At 40.9% G+C, this 15,371-nt stretch overlaps 1 protein-coding gene across 2 annotated transcripts in view; it reads right to left on the minus strand.

The window, feature by feature from the left end:
* RTN1 (reticulon 1) overlaps positions 1-15,371 on the minus strand; it is a 187,481-nt gene that overhangs the window by 9,954 nt on the left and 162,156 nt on the right. For both annotated transcript variants that reach the window (XM_072115795.1, XM_072115796.1), the window contains one exon: positions 4,243-4,450. In XM_072115795.1, coding sequence (XP_071971896.1) covers positions 4,243-4,450 — 208 coding nt within the window. The remainder of the gene's footprint in view (positions 1-4,242; positions 4,451-15,371) is intronic.

The raw sequence follows: 15,371 nt of genomic DNA on the forward strand, positions 1-15,371 counted from the left end.
TCTTTAATATCCACCCTCCATGAAACAAAAGTCATTTTCATCCTACCTATGGTTGCTATTGTTGTAATTAGATACTGACACATCAGAACAAGCATAAGTTTCTTTTAAAAAGGACCCGTCACCAGATTTTGACCATCCTGACTAAATATACCTGCTGATAAAGGGGGGCCCTGTACCTTAATTACAGATGGTTTTCTGATATGCAAATTAGCTTTTGTGACTCTTCTCTCTCTCAGGCTGGCAGTGAACCACGCCCCATTATTGTGACTGCCAGCCCCGCCTCTATTCAAATCACTACCCTGCCTCCTTGTACTTAGGGAACATCTGCTAATATTCTACTACAGACATATAAAGCTCTAGGTACAGATCATCGCAGGTCTTTCATCCTTCTGATAATAGCAAGTTGTACACCATATATGTGATTACATGAAATCACAGAAGCCTCCATGTAGTATGGAGAGGAGTAGATGTCCATGGAGGCTACTGTCACTTCACGTGGTCAGATACATGCATGGGGTACAGTTTGCTATTATTAAGAGACTAAAGTTCCTTAGATGATGTCACTCTGGTCACATAACATAAACTGTGACCAGTAAGGAGTTATAGATGCATTAGATGGGAGGGGCCAGATTAACAGGACACCCCCCCTCTGATGCCAGATAATATAAAATAAAAGGTGATTTATGTGGATGTAAGTATAACAATTTTTAGCTAAAAGAAGGGTGTCAGTCAGTTATAGGAACATATAGGAACATGTCACTGGCTGTATATGTGCAAATGTGGTGACAGGTTCCCTTTAAGCTTGAAGTTGTATTTCAGTTGGGGGTTGTAAATGCCTATATGAATGTTATAGAAGGAAAATTATCCCCTTAACGCCGCAGCCCTTTTTCGTTTTTGCGTTTTCAGTTTCCACTCCCCACCTTCAAAAATCTATAACTTTTTTATTTTTCCATGTACAGAGCTGTGAGACCGTGTGTTTATGATTTTTACTGTTTATTTATATTTATATCAGTTCTAGGGAAAGGGGGGGTGATTTGAGTTTTTATTTTTTTTTATTTTTACTATTTTTCAGACTCCGTAGGATCCTTTAACCGTAGGTTGTTTGTAAGATCCTATCATATACTGCCATACTACAGTATAGCAGTATATGGGGATTTTACTCCTCAAACATTACAATGTGCTGATAGCACATTGTAATGCATGGGTTAACCCGAAGTATCCTCTGGTCTTCCTGAGACCCGAGGCTACCATGGCGACGGATCATCGCTCCCCGATGACATCACAAGGAGAAGTAGCAGAGAGTAAGCATGAAGTGTCTGCTTAGAGAGTCCCTGTCCACACTTTGGGATTTTACACTGACCATCACTGACTGACTGACAAATTTAAGCATCTAGTTACATTACCATAGATGCAGAAACGCGTTAGGTGTGACTTATATGACAAATCAGCTGAGCTTATCAGTATCTATCTTTTTGGTCTAGTGACAGACAATACTGTGCCCATAGACCACGAATTTCTATAGGCTCGTCAGCCGGGTCAGTGTTCAAACACAATATTGCACTGCCCTATCTATGGAACATTTTTGGTAACAATCATTCACGGACCAATGCCTGAATGTTTTAGATAACTACTTACAATTTTAACAAATTACTATTAAAGTTTATTTAAGTTTTAAACGTTTCGTCAGGCAGACAAAATTATTTCCTACTCCTCATACATTACAATGTGCTGATAGCACATTGTAATGCATGGGTTAACCCGAAGTATCCTCTGGTCTTCCTGAGACCCGAGGCTACCATGGCGACGGATCATCGCTCCCCGATGACGTCACAAGGAGAAGTAGCAGAGAGTAAGCATGAAGTGTCTGCTTAGAGAGTCCCTGTCCACACTTTGGGATTTTACACTGACCATCACTGACTGATAGGCCCAAAAACAGCAATAAAAATGACTAAAATTGCAAAGTAAGGGGTTAAAAATGATCTTTATTAGGTAAACATCACTAGGGGATTAATATTTGAGAACTTTCTTTCATGGGAAACCCCTATTAAGAGAAATGGGCAAGCTCTCTGGTTTGTTGCTTGAGGCCTGTGTGTCATTAGCATGTGAGGTCTGCTCACACAGCCATGACAATAGAAAAAGATTACCCAAAAATAGAATTTTGCAGCTCGGTCAGTCAGTTCACACACCAGGGATACCACTGCCGTGTTTATAGCTATTGTGACAATGGATAGTACATAGCCAATACAGACAGTCCCCTACTTAAGGACACCCTCCCTGTCCACCAAAATTTCTGGTGCAGCTCTCTGGATGCTTTACTTTAGTCCCAGGCTGCAATGATCAGCTGTAAGGTGTCAGTAATAAAGTTTTATTGATAATCCTTGAAAATCCAATCATCACTGGGACAAAAAAAAAATTTGTCTGAAGCTACAATTTTAAAATATACAATTCCAACTTACATACAAATTCAACTTAAGAACAAACCTAAGGAACCTATCTTGTACCCGGGGACTCCCTGTATGTAGTTTTATGTGCATGTAGCCTAAGAGGAAGAATAAGGAGTAAAGAAGGAACAATATATCAGAAAGGATGTATCCATAAAGAATGGTCAGTGAAGAGCTAGGCAGCGGTTCTCAACCTGTGGGTTGTGACCCCAGCGGGGGTCGAACAACCTAATCCGGGGGTCGCCTAAAGCCATCGGAGCTGCAATTTTTTGCAGTAGGGAGTGAGGATAGGTATGTAACATAAACTCAATATCTACCACCAGAAATGCAAACATTAACATTTTTTTGTGCACCAGGGCTTGCAGAAATTGACCACCAGAGGTGCTGATATTCAATTTTTTTTTTTGCCTAAATATTTTTCTGAATATTAGCTACCCTGGCTTACTATCGCTAATTATTTAGCACCATACAGTAGTATTTATTTTGCACTGATAAGTATTACTAGCAGAAAGCGACATCCAAAATTCCCTACCAACAACTCACAAACACTGATTACAGCTTATCCTAATTCAAGTGAACAAAATTAATTTGTAATACCAGATATAACCTATAGTTGTAATCAACAGGACATTGCCCTCTTACATATAAATCAAACTTGAAATACTCTATCATTTTAAAAATGCCTTTATTATTTCTGTCCATTAATCAGTTTCCGACTCGTTCCCATTTTAATCTTTATGTCAATGGGGCAGTTGATGCACCAAGGGCATTTCCTTTACCAGGGCCGATACCATGGGGCTGAGGGGGGCTGTATCTAATGAATCCATAGGGGCTGAGGGGGGCTTAATATAAAATAACCATGAGGGGGCTGTATATAAAATAACCATGAGAAGACTATTTGGCATGATAAATTAAGGAATATTTTAGGGAACAGGGGACTGTTTTAGTTTCTGAATTTTTAAGGCTGCCACATGAGTTCACTGCAAAGGGGCCCACTGAGGCTCTGTCGCCCAGGGGCCTTCTGAATCCTGGAGCCAACCCTGCCCTTTACCATCCCAAGTACTAACCCCCTAAACCAGTGATGGCTAACCTTTTAGAGCCGGAGTGCCCAAACTTCAACTAAAAGCCACTTATTTATTGCAAAGTGCCTGCACAGCAATTTAAGCAGTAATTTATTTCTCCTTTTTCTTTGACAATTTTCAATCGTTCAGGGCCCTAAGGACACCAATGCAGTTGAAAGGAGGAGGGCAAATTCGTCTAATATTGTAGGAAGATTCTCCAGGAAGATTCTTTGAGCCCTGTCTGGTGAACTGCATTCTGGGGTGATGGCCTGGGTGCCCACACAGAGGGCTCTGAGTGCCGCCTCTGGCACTAGTGCCATAGGTACGCCACCACTGCCCTAAACCACTTCTCTCTTTTCTGATAAAGAGAGGACAGTCCAGGCATAAATACCAGTTTTTGGGATACTAAGGGAATGTCTTGGGTGCACCAAGTGCCTTATTATCATATGGATTAAATTGGGAATTTTTCAAAAATGGCATAAGGACCAGAAATAATCTTGGTTCTCAATAGAAGTTTATCATTTAGGTACCCTACAATGAAAAAGTGGGCACCTCTGACTAATGCAGGGCATCAGCCATTCCAACATTTTGGCAGGAAAACATTTACTTTCACTTTTTAAAGTAAACATTACATTCTCTGATCAATGGTGATCAATCACTTTGATATTCTGGACCCCACCCAGAACCATTCAAAAGCAAATGCAATGTACAAGTAGAGCATGAACTTAGAAATGACTTACTTGAATGGATGTCCTTCATCAGTTTTCTGTACAGCTTGTAAAACTGACTTGTAGATTCTGAAGCTGATTGTGGCTGAGAGGGCAGCAAGTGCTAGGTAAGCCATGACACTGACCACGCTGAACTGAGTCAATGAGAAAAGCATCAAAAGGACACTTCCAAAGACAATAGCGGTCTGCTTCACATCTCGCCAGTATAATAAGTCCATAGCTGTAGAAAAAGAATACAATTAGATTGTTAGTTGCTATAAAATGCACAGAACACAAAATATATAGACAGCATATATAGAAAGTAATCCTATGATTATCATGTATCTGTATACACAAAGAAAAATAAAACCAGCTTGGCCATGTAGCACCCTTGTCTTTGCAGCAATATAATTATTTGTTCTAATTTGGTTTTATGATGACTATTCTTCTCATAAATGGTCATCTACATTTCAGGACTTCAGAGCAGAAGATTGCTATATGATGCTTGTCTTTGGTCACATATGGAATACTATTATACTAATGCAGGCAGTCCCCTACTTAAGGACAACCGACTTACAGACGACCCCTAGTTACAGACAGACCTTTGTCCAATGTGACCTCTATTAAAGCTCCTTGGATGCTTTACTTTAGTCCCAGGCTGCAATAATCAGCTGTAAGTTGTCTGTAATGAAATTTAATTGATAATCCTTGTTCCCAGGACACCAAAAAATTTTGAAAATTTTATTGTCACTGGGACATTTGCCCAGTGCCCCCTATCCTTTAAGGGCCCTCTGCTTGTGGACTTTTGTAGGCAGAGGATGTATTGCTCCTTTAATACCTCTTGGTTGAATGTCCGGGTGAAGATGCTTAGACGTCTAGTTATCCATCTCCTATAATTTGTCTATTTCCTATCGATATATCTGTCTGTCTAACCATTTATCTATATAGCTTATTGTCTATCTTTTTACCTATATATCTACCTATCTATTATCTATAATATCTATATCCTATATAACTATCTATCCATCTATCATTCAATCAATCTTCTATTTCTCTTCTACTGTTTCTATCTATCTTCTATCATCTATCTAGTATATAGTATATAATCTACTTTTTATTTATGCATCTATAAATCTATAAGATCTTTCATATGTATCTTCTATCATCCATCTACCCATCACCTGTCTTTCTCCTATAACAGTAATGGCGAACCTTTTAGCAGCCGAGTGCCCAAACTGCAACCCAAAACCCTGATTATTTATCGTGAGGTGACAACCAAAAATTAAAGCAGTAACTTATTGCTCCCTGTTTAACAACTTTCAATCGTTTTAGATGGAAAATTTTCATAATTTTAGCTTCTTTCCAGTTTCCCTCTGTATACAGAGAATCGTGGAGCCAGCAGGTGGTACTCCAAAAATAATTCGACCTCTTCCTACAGACCCAAGTAGCGAAGTAAGTATCAAAATATGACTGAAAGCCGCATCTTTTAAGTTTCTTGGAACTGCAAGAAGATTCTTTGAGTCTTGTCTGGTGTGCTGGGGCCCTGGCCGGGTGCCCACAAAAAGGGCTCTGAGTGCCGCCTTTGCACCCGTGCCATAGGTTCGCCACCACTGTCCTATAACATTCTCCTACATATTACACATTGCCTTACCATACTACTGGGTGTAACTACAAAGTGTTATCATTGTGCAGGGCGCAAGGAGCCTCTTACTGACTGTGACTGTTTATAAAATAGTTTTATTTTGGGGCTCCACTTTTAGTTTTGCCCATAAAACCAATCCTGCCTAGTCCCTTACTTTCAATAAACAATCAACGAGGTGATGTTATTAGATCACTGCAATTGAAGGGTGAATGGCCTGTGATTGGGGTTGTTTCTGGTCACGGACCATAGTGATGGGTCTCTCTTTTTTAAAGAAAGGAGACCTGAGGATGGCCTGTTCAGCTCCTGCCATCTTTAAACTACCATCATCAAGATCATGTAGAGCTAGTTAAAATATAAGAAGCCAGACTAAAGCAGTCTTCCATTAGGAAATAAGAGCCCAGTGATCGATGAAGGCAGCATGGAGCACACTATGTATGTTAATGTGGGAACATATTCACATTCACTGCTAATCCATTTAGTAATTTGCAGTATGCATTACTAGCAATTAAACAAGGCACAGTGGGGGTCATTTACTAACGGCCCGATTCGCGTTTTCCCGACGTGTTACCCGAATATTTCCGATTTGCGCCGCTTGTACATGAATTGCCCCGGGTTTTTGGCGCACGCGATCGGATTGTGGCGCATCGGGGCCGGCATGCGCGCGACAGAAATCGGGGGGGCCTGGCCGAATGAAAACCCGACGTATTCGGAAAAACCGCCGCATTTAAAAACCGAAATGTGTCGCTTGGGAAGCGCTCACCTTCACCTGCTATGGGATGGTGCATTCCGGGGCGTTAAGATTATTTTCGGCGCAGCAGCGCCACCTGGTGGACGGCGGAGGAACTACCTTCTTAAATCCCAGCCGGACCCGAATCCTGTGCAGAGAACGCGCCGCTGGATCGCGAATGGGCCGGGTAAGTAAATCTGCCCCAATGTCTATGGTCAAATGCAAATTTGCATATTTCCAGTAAATGGTTTTTATTGAACTACAGATATTTCGGGAAATGCATATAGTAGTCTACATGTGACTTCTTTTTTTTCTTTTAGTGTTAAAAAGGCAATTTCCATTTTACAAAAGCAAATCAGTATTCCTGCAGGGTGAAAATGTATTTCTTATATGTAGGCGTTTTGTTCCATGGATAATTTTCTACTTACTGTAACTTTCATGCGGAGATCTTACACCTTGTATTTACAGGGCTCTAAAATTCATTTTAACCCATGTATTCTTATGTTAAATAATATATATGGTGGATAACGTGATAGAATGCATTCAGGGGAACACCTCTTCCTAAGGTTCCTTTCACACAACCTGATTTTTTGGGTTGTATGCTACCCGTACAGTACCACTTCAGTACGGCAGCATGCATCCCCTATGGAGAGTGGAGGGGTGAACAGCATGTGGCTCCAGCATGTGGCTATATGCTAGCCAGGAGAATACATTTGTGTGAAAGCGGCATAAGGTTAGAACAAAACTTTGAGAAATAGAATAATAATAATTACAAAAATAACATTATTATAATAAATGTAATGTAGAAATAGTTGTTACGGACATCTACCATCAGGATCAGGGATTGTAAACCAAGCACACTGACATACTAGTGCGTGCCCCCTCTGGCAGGATCTACTCTTCATTTAACTTCTCATGCCCTGGTTTTAACAAAAAAAATGCTTTTTTTTTGAGGGGCTCTAAGCTCCATTAACACCTATGGAGCCTGGAGCCCCTTTTCTTCAAAACAAGAGCATAAGAATCTAAAATAAAAGCTGATCCTGCCAGAGGTGGTGCACACCAGTATGTCAGTGCTATGGGCCATGTGGGTCTAAGGAAGTTCTCACAACGATTGCCATGTACATAGGGGTCGGTTATTCCCAATGAGACAATTTAAATTGTAGTGACTGTGCTTTATAGAGGAGGAATTACACAGTCCACCAGGGACTACAGACATCACATGTTCTCACATCCTTAAAGCGAACCTGTCATCAGGGAGGTCATTTTTACCTGAACACAGGTTCCTGTGGCTTGTCCGTTTCAAAATGACTTTGTCAGCAATATGAATAATTTCACTGCTTTTTAATTGATTATTTGACATTCACTGGCTCTATACCATTAGCATGTGGTGAGTCTCAGGGAGAGGGGGCACTTGAAAATGCTCTTCTCCTCAATCCCTCCTCGCTGATGGCCCACAATCCACCTCCCTCAGAATTATCTCCTGTTCCTTGAGTGAGGACGAGGGATTTAGGAGAAGACGACCTGTTCTGTTTCAACTGCCCCCTTCCCCTCAGGACTCACCATATGTCGCTGTTAGAGAGCCAGGTAATGTAAAATAATTGATTAAAAATCACTGGATGAATTCATATGGCTGACAAAGGCATTTTGTAATGAACATACCATAGGCTTATGGAACCTGTCCCACCCTGATGCCCACCCTGATGACAGGTTCCCTTTAACTCCTGTAAATTATTGTCTGGTGGGGGTGAGAGATTTGCATTCTTTCTATACAAATAACTGGCACAGGCAGTCCCCAGGTTATGTACAAGATAGGCTCTATAGATTTGTTCTTAAGTTGAAAATGTATGTAAGTTGAAACTGTATATTTTATAATTGCAGATCAAGACAAAAAAAAATTGTCCCAGTGACAATTGTAGTTTCACAATTTTGAAACCAAGGGTTATCAATAAAGCTTCATTACAGACACCTTACAGCTGATAATTTCAGCCTGGGACTATAGTAACATCCAGAGAGCTTCACCAGAGGTCACAGTGGGCAGAGGGGTCCGTCTTTAACTAGGGGTCGTCTTAAGTAGGGGACCTCCTGTACTGTACTGTATATAACTGTATGTACAATACATTGCTGTGGAGTATTTTGATGCTTTATTCATAATTTATTTGATAAAAAATATTGTTCACCAGTGGCCATATTATAATCATCGGCACTAAGTTATCCTGCATAACATTAAGTGAGACGTAGCAATAATAATAGGGAAATGCACAATAAGGACACTAGAGAATCTGCATTAAATAAAGAGCATAACTGCACCATAAGGAAGACATTTTCCTTAAAAATTAAAGTTTGAAACTTTAAGCCCCAAATGCAAGTGCCATTTATTTACAAGTATCTTGTTAAAGGGCCTCTGCGATTGGTTACTATGATATTAAACTACCAACACCTTCTGGTATGGTACAACATTTTCTTTATAGAATTCCATTTCTATGAGAAATCTTGCCTGTTTACCTGAAAAAAATATTAATGCAAAAAGGTTAGAAGAACTGAAGAGAGCTTAAGAGAGTCTGAGGTGGTCCCCGTTTGCCTGAGAACAGTTACTTTTAGAGACTGAAGGAAAAACATCAATTCAAATGGGCCTCTTCCTTTAGCCTTATCTTAGGCACAATGTTACTTTTCTTTGCTCATTTTCACATGACTTTTATAGGTTATTTTTATAGGTAAATTTGCGGGATTTCACATAAAAGCGGCAATGCTAGAAAGTATATTTCATACGCTACCTGAGTGTGCAGCAAGTTTAGTGAGGAAAAAGCTGCAGACAGGTTCCTTTTATAGGGAACTTGTCATCAGGAATTCACATTTTGAGCTACTATAGGGTGTAGTGTATAAAAGTTCCCTTCCAGCAAAAAGCATTGTGTCATGGGGACGCTGTGCAAGGATTCCAGTCCCTGTGTAATCACTTTTCTCCTAGTTCTCCCCTTCCCTCCTGCTCCCTCCTCCCCCTCCCTCCTGCAGACATGAGCTTACCCTGTGCTGCAAGTAAGTCTCAGCTCATGTCTACATGAGGGGAGTTGGAGGAGGAGATGGAGATCTAAGAGAGCAGAGATGACATATGAACCCGCACTCTAGCACAGATGCCCCCATTACTTGATCCTCTCTGTTGGCAGGGAGCCAGGTATACTTTTATATACGATTAAAACTAAATGGAACAAATAATGTTAATTATAAACCCTACAAATTGAACATAGGTCTCCAGAATGGGGCACCAAATCCTAGCAGCTCAATGAAATGCCGATGTTTTAGTGGCAAGTGACAGATTCCCTTTCATATCTTAATTTTTCAGAATACATTGAAAAAGGATTTGCGCAGATATATTAGGGTCACCCATATATGCTGTTGGAAGCTGCTAGTCACATTACCCCTAGGGCTACAGGACTTTCTATGATGTTCCGTGTCCTGTTGGAATCTGGAGGTGCCGTGTAAATATTACAGTATCCACACACCTACCCAACCACTATTATGGGAGTGGCAATGACATAGGGGTATGCATACCTAAATGACTGCACGGCCCCCTCCATCTTCTATAAGCCAGCAGGCCCCAGGGCATAATATCAGGGCATCAGACCCTATTATCTTATACTTACCCTGTGAAAGTTTGATATAAGAGTGGCCATCCCCTTTAAATTTATAGAATTAAAAGCATTTAAAGTTCATCATATATATAATGTAATCTTTGCTAATCCTTGGTAATCTTTGATCACTACCCCCCCCCCCCCCATTACCCGCATTCCCAGCAATCACGTGTAGTTTGGACAAACACAGCAGCAAGGGCCATACTTCACTGCTGCTTCATTCAAACCCCTCTGAGCTTTAGTTTTGTGGCTGTGGGACTGGAAAAGTTTCAGTGGTCAAACCCTTCTAATCCGGCATTTATCATCCATCCATTGGCCAAGTTATATGTATTTCTGATCCCACAAAAATGATACCTCATGGTGAAACAGTAAAGCTGAACACTAACTTCTCACATGATGCATTGGCAATGATAATAAGGGTCCTTATTATGTATTTTTTGTATCAAAGATTGTGCTGTATAGTAGATCTGTGACGAACCATATTAGAAAATAAATAACATAAAACATCTTAGTAAGTACAAAAAGAGCCCTTAACCATCAGCTGGGATAAATAATACCGTAGTGTGCATGTCTGAACCCCTTGAGCTGATTTGTCACTGAACAAAAATGTACGGTTTTAAAGCTGATTGAAAAGAACCTTTGTGTTGCTATTGACATCTCCGAGAAAGCTCACGATTATCATGGCACGACACAGAAACAAATATTACCATGGAAATCTTTTACCTCCTGTCAGCTGTCATCTAAGGTCCTGTTACATCTGAAACGTTACACCTGCAACGTCTAATGTATGTATCTGATCACATGAAATCACAGCATGCCTCCATGGACTTCCACCCTGAAGTGCCTCCATGAAGTGCCTCATACTCAGAAGAAGCATGGGACATGAGGAGGAGTAGATGGGAGAAGCCAGCCAAGAAGGACGACCCCCCTTTGGTGCCAATGAATATAACATAAAGTTGATTTAAGAGAAAATATTTATAGCTCAAAGAAGAGTGTCATTTAGTTAATAGGACTCTATAGGAACCTGTCACTAGCTGTATTTGTGAAAATGTGGGGATATGTTCCTTCCAACGTTCTGTTTACTCCTATGTTTAGATCTCTGTGATTCCCTTTTGTCAGTAAAATCATAGTAACAGAGGTCTTACAGATCGATTAGAATGTTTATCAATTTCAATCCCCTTTAATGTTTTCAGTCTAGAAAATAGTGCTGCATCTCCCGTCCAATCATCAATTTTATGGACAATTTATACCACCATTATATACTCACTCCACTTTTTTAAATCGGTAGGAACGGGTTGCATTATGAAATGCAACTTTAAAAAAAAATGTTACAAAAATTAGTTGGACAGAAGTGTTAGAGTTATAGATTTATTAATGTATAAATGTGACATTTGATAAAGTTGGTGCAAATATTATCGACAAAAACTACAGCAAAACTTACTTTAAAGGAAACCTGTCACCACATTTTCACAAATACAGCTAGTGACAGGTTCCCATAGAGCCTTATTAACTAACGGAAACCCTTCTTTTAGCTAAAAATTGTTTCCCTTACACCCCCATAAATCAACTTTATGTTAAATTACCTTGCATCAGAAGGGACGTGTCCTGCTCTGCCAACCCCTTCCATCCACTCCTCCCTATGTCCCATGCCTCTTCTCTGCATGTCATGTGACCAGAGTAATGTCATCAAAGTCCCTTTACTTCGTTATATGTGCAACATCTGCCTCATGGATGTATCTGATCACATAGCAGTATCATAGAATTATCACAACATGCCTCTATGGACTATTACTCCTTCCCATGCCTACACAGAGGCATGCTGTGATTTCATGTGATCAGATCCATAAATGGTGAGTCATTGGAAATGTAGCAGGACCATAGTTGACATCACCCATGCCACATGATATGAAGCTCCCAATGATGTAACAGAGCTCTCTCTCTCAATGTTCCACACAGCAGCATGTCCTAGCAGTGAGACCTACCAATCAGCACTAGGGAAGCAGGGTAGTGCAGTGAACACTGCATAGATTACAAACTGATTTTTTAACAATGCAGCCATGGAAAGGAACCATTTAGGGATAAGGGCAATGCTTTTTTATCATAAGTATTTATTTCGGGTGGGTTAACTTAAATGGCAGGTTCCATTTAAATACATGGTATTTTCCCCATGATATGTGCAGGACCCTGGCAGCCATAGTTTATTGGTTACCAGTTTGGTGGCAGCACTATCCAAAGCAGTGCTTAACAATTTTGAAGCCTCTGTACAATAGCGGCGAGCATTGTAAAATACTACAGTTCCAGTGTAAGGAACCAAGAGAAGGGCATTTAGGAGGAGAAAGGAGGTGTAACCATGGCACAACTACCATCTCTCAAGATGTTTAGTCGCCTTGAAACATACTTGTGGGATATTGTGGCATCAAACTGAAAAACATTGGTAGGCATTTCCAGCATTCAGTGTTGAAAGCTACCCTACTAATAATCATGGTACCCTACTCTAATAAAAGTGCATTTGCATCACTGTGGGGCTGTGCTCCAGTATTGTGCAGAGTAATGTGTGACATGCTTGGCTAAGGATGTATATCATGATTTTTCCATAGGTAACTAGCACAACCACATAAATTGCAGGCTTATAAGTTATAAGGTGGGGTATGCTTTAGCTGGGCACCTTTGATAGCCCATAGTGATGACTCTGGAGCCACCTAACTTGTTGAAACCTTATGAAACCTTGTTGAAACCTTATGAAAACAATTGAGCTGGACAGGAAAGATGTGTCGCCGTTCAATAAAACAATGTGGGGATCATCACACTTTTCACACCTGAATACAGGCACACAAGCCATGACTGAATACAGGCGCACAAGCCATGACATAGTCACAATTCCTGGCACAGAGCTGGTAATTGGAAATAATTCACTTGGGCTCGGAGGGGGTGGTGTCGGGCTGTGGACTCCCCGTGTCTGTACACTAGCGATAGCCTGGTCCGAGCATCAAGTACATGATAAATGTGCCCCAATGTGTTCAACTGCACCATGTATCCATTTTGGACCAATTTTTTTCTCCCCAGTTCTCTCTATATACCTTACAAAAGATTACTTAGGCTTAGAAATGTCAGGGTGGTAGTAGTGATACAAGACCATGCTAAGTTGTAGTTGTAGTAGGAAGTGAGGTCACACTGTATGACCTAGCCAGTTTATTGAATTGCGGAAGCATAATGTTATCTCATCATAAATGCAGAGGAGATGACTAAAACTACCAGTTTTTTGGGCTTGCATCTGGCTGCAAGTTCCAGGGTGGTCATTCCAGAGGGGGTCATAAATGAGTAACCTCCCCAGACCATGTGATGCATCTTAAGTTTTCATAGGGACTTCACTTCTTGTGTTGTCCCTGAGGGAACCACTAATTGAGCAGAACTAGAAGTAATGGAGCAACGTGGAAAGCTGTGGGGTAATTATGTAATCTTTGTTTTTCCCACCCTGGTCCCTGTTCCAGGTAGTCTAGACCAGTGATTTTCAACCTTTTTTGAGCCGCAGCACACTTTTTATACTTAGAAAATCCTGGGGCACACCACCAACCAAAATAGCACAAAATGACACTAAAACAGTCATATTATACATATAGTTAATAATATAGATTCTAAATTTATTTTACTCACTTAGTGAGTGAGTGTGAAACCTGGGCCTGTTTCAATAAACACAAAAGGGATATCCTGGCAGGAATGGTGGAAGGACACACACGAAGCTCTTCCTCAACAGTTCTCAGTTTCTCCCTGGTTTTAGTATATGGTGCTGATTATTATGTGGCTCATATACTGCAAAATAAAGGGGTACAATGAAAAGTACTATGGCCATGAGGCCAGAGTACAAGTGCCAGCTCATATACTCAGCATATAAGCTGGTACTTGTAGTACTCCAGCCTCATGACTATAGTATTTCTCATTTTACATCGCTGCGCATTGCTGGGAAACAAAACACAGGGGGCACCATAGTTTGGGGAACTTTCCCCGCGGCACATCCGACCATGTGTCGCGGCACACTAGTGTGCCACGGCACACAGGTTGAAAATCACTGGTCTAGACAAGTAAAGAGGTAATTGGTAATCTCCTTTTTTCTCTTGAACGGTGAAGGTGGGCAGGTGGTGGACTACAGAAAAAAACAGCTACATCATAAAATCCCTTGTGGGTCTAGGGTTGAGAGGAGGTAAGAAATTAAACAGATTGAGAGAAGAAGCCAAATGTTTTATAATCCCTTATGGCTAAAAGGACTCTAGTGCCTTCTTGATGAACAGGCTACACAGGCTATATCCCCATCCCTGCATATATCCATAAAATGCATATAAGTTATAACCCGTGGGCCCCATACTAAGACCAGAAGTTTATGCTTACAGTAAAGGCCCTGAATTTTGTCCAGGATTTTTAAGGGAGTTGGCCACTTATAAATGTTAACAGGGTAAGTATAAGACCCAAATGTGGGCCTCCCACATTATACTGTTATATGATACATACTGTTAAAGGGGTTGTCCGAGGCTGTATAAAAAAAAAACAATGGTGGCCAGGAGGGGGCTGCTTAAAAAAAATAAACAATTACTTTTGGCCGGCCGAAAGCTGAATGCCCCTGTTTATTTACGCGGGGCACAGTCTGGAGCGATGGCATTGCGGGACGCCTGGAGGGTGTCGGGAGGTAAGTAAATGTTTATTTATTTAAGCAGCCCCCTCCCAACCACCATTGTTTTTTTTTACAGTCTCGGACAACCCCTTTAAAGTTTCAAAGAAGCCATGGGTCATGTGACCCTTGTGCAGCAACACTCAGGATTTTCTGTGACATCCTGGTCTTGTCTGCTTCAAGCAGTTAGACACGGCCTTGCAGACAAGCCAACAATGGGCCGTAATAGATGTGGTTAAAATGGAGGAGCTGTGCATATCATAATGACTGCATGCCCCACCCATCTGCCGGAAGGCCCGGGGATCACATGACTTGCCAGTTCCAGTGGCTTTACATTACCAGGGTAAGTACTATATGAGTGACCCTATTAGAATCTTGTACTTACTCGAGTAAAGTTTGTGATAGTGGACAACTCTTTTTAAAGGGAACCTGTCATCAGAAATTGGCCTAATAAACCTCTACCAGTGTGTTGTAAAGCAGTTTATCAGCTTTTAGATCATGTTTCTCGCATGC

Source organism: Engystomops pustulosus, chromosome 7 (genome assembly GCF_040894005.1).
Source record: "Engystomops pustulosus chromosome 7, aEngPut4.maternal, whole genome shotgun sequence".
In the NCBI taxonomy this organism is placed as follows: Eukaryota; Metazoa; Chordata; class Amphibia; order Anura; family Leptodactylidae; genus Engystomops; species Engystomops pustulosus.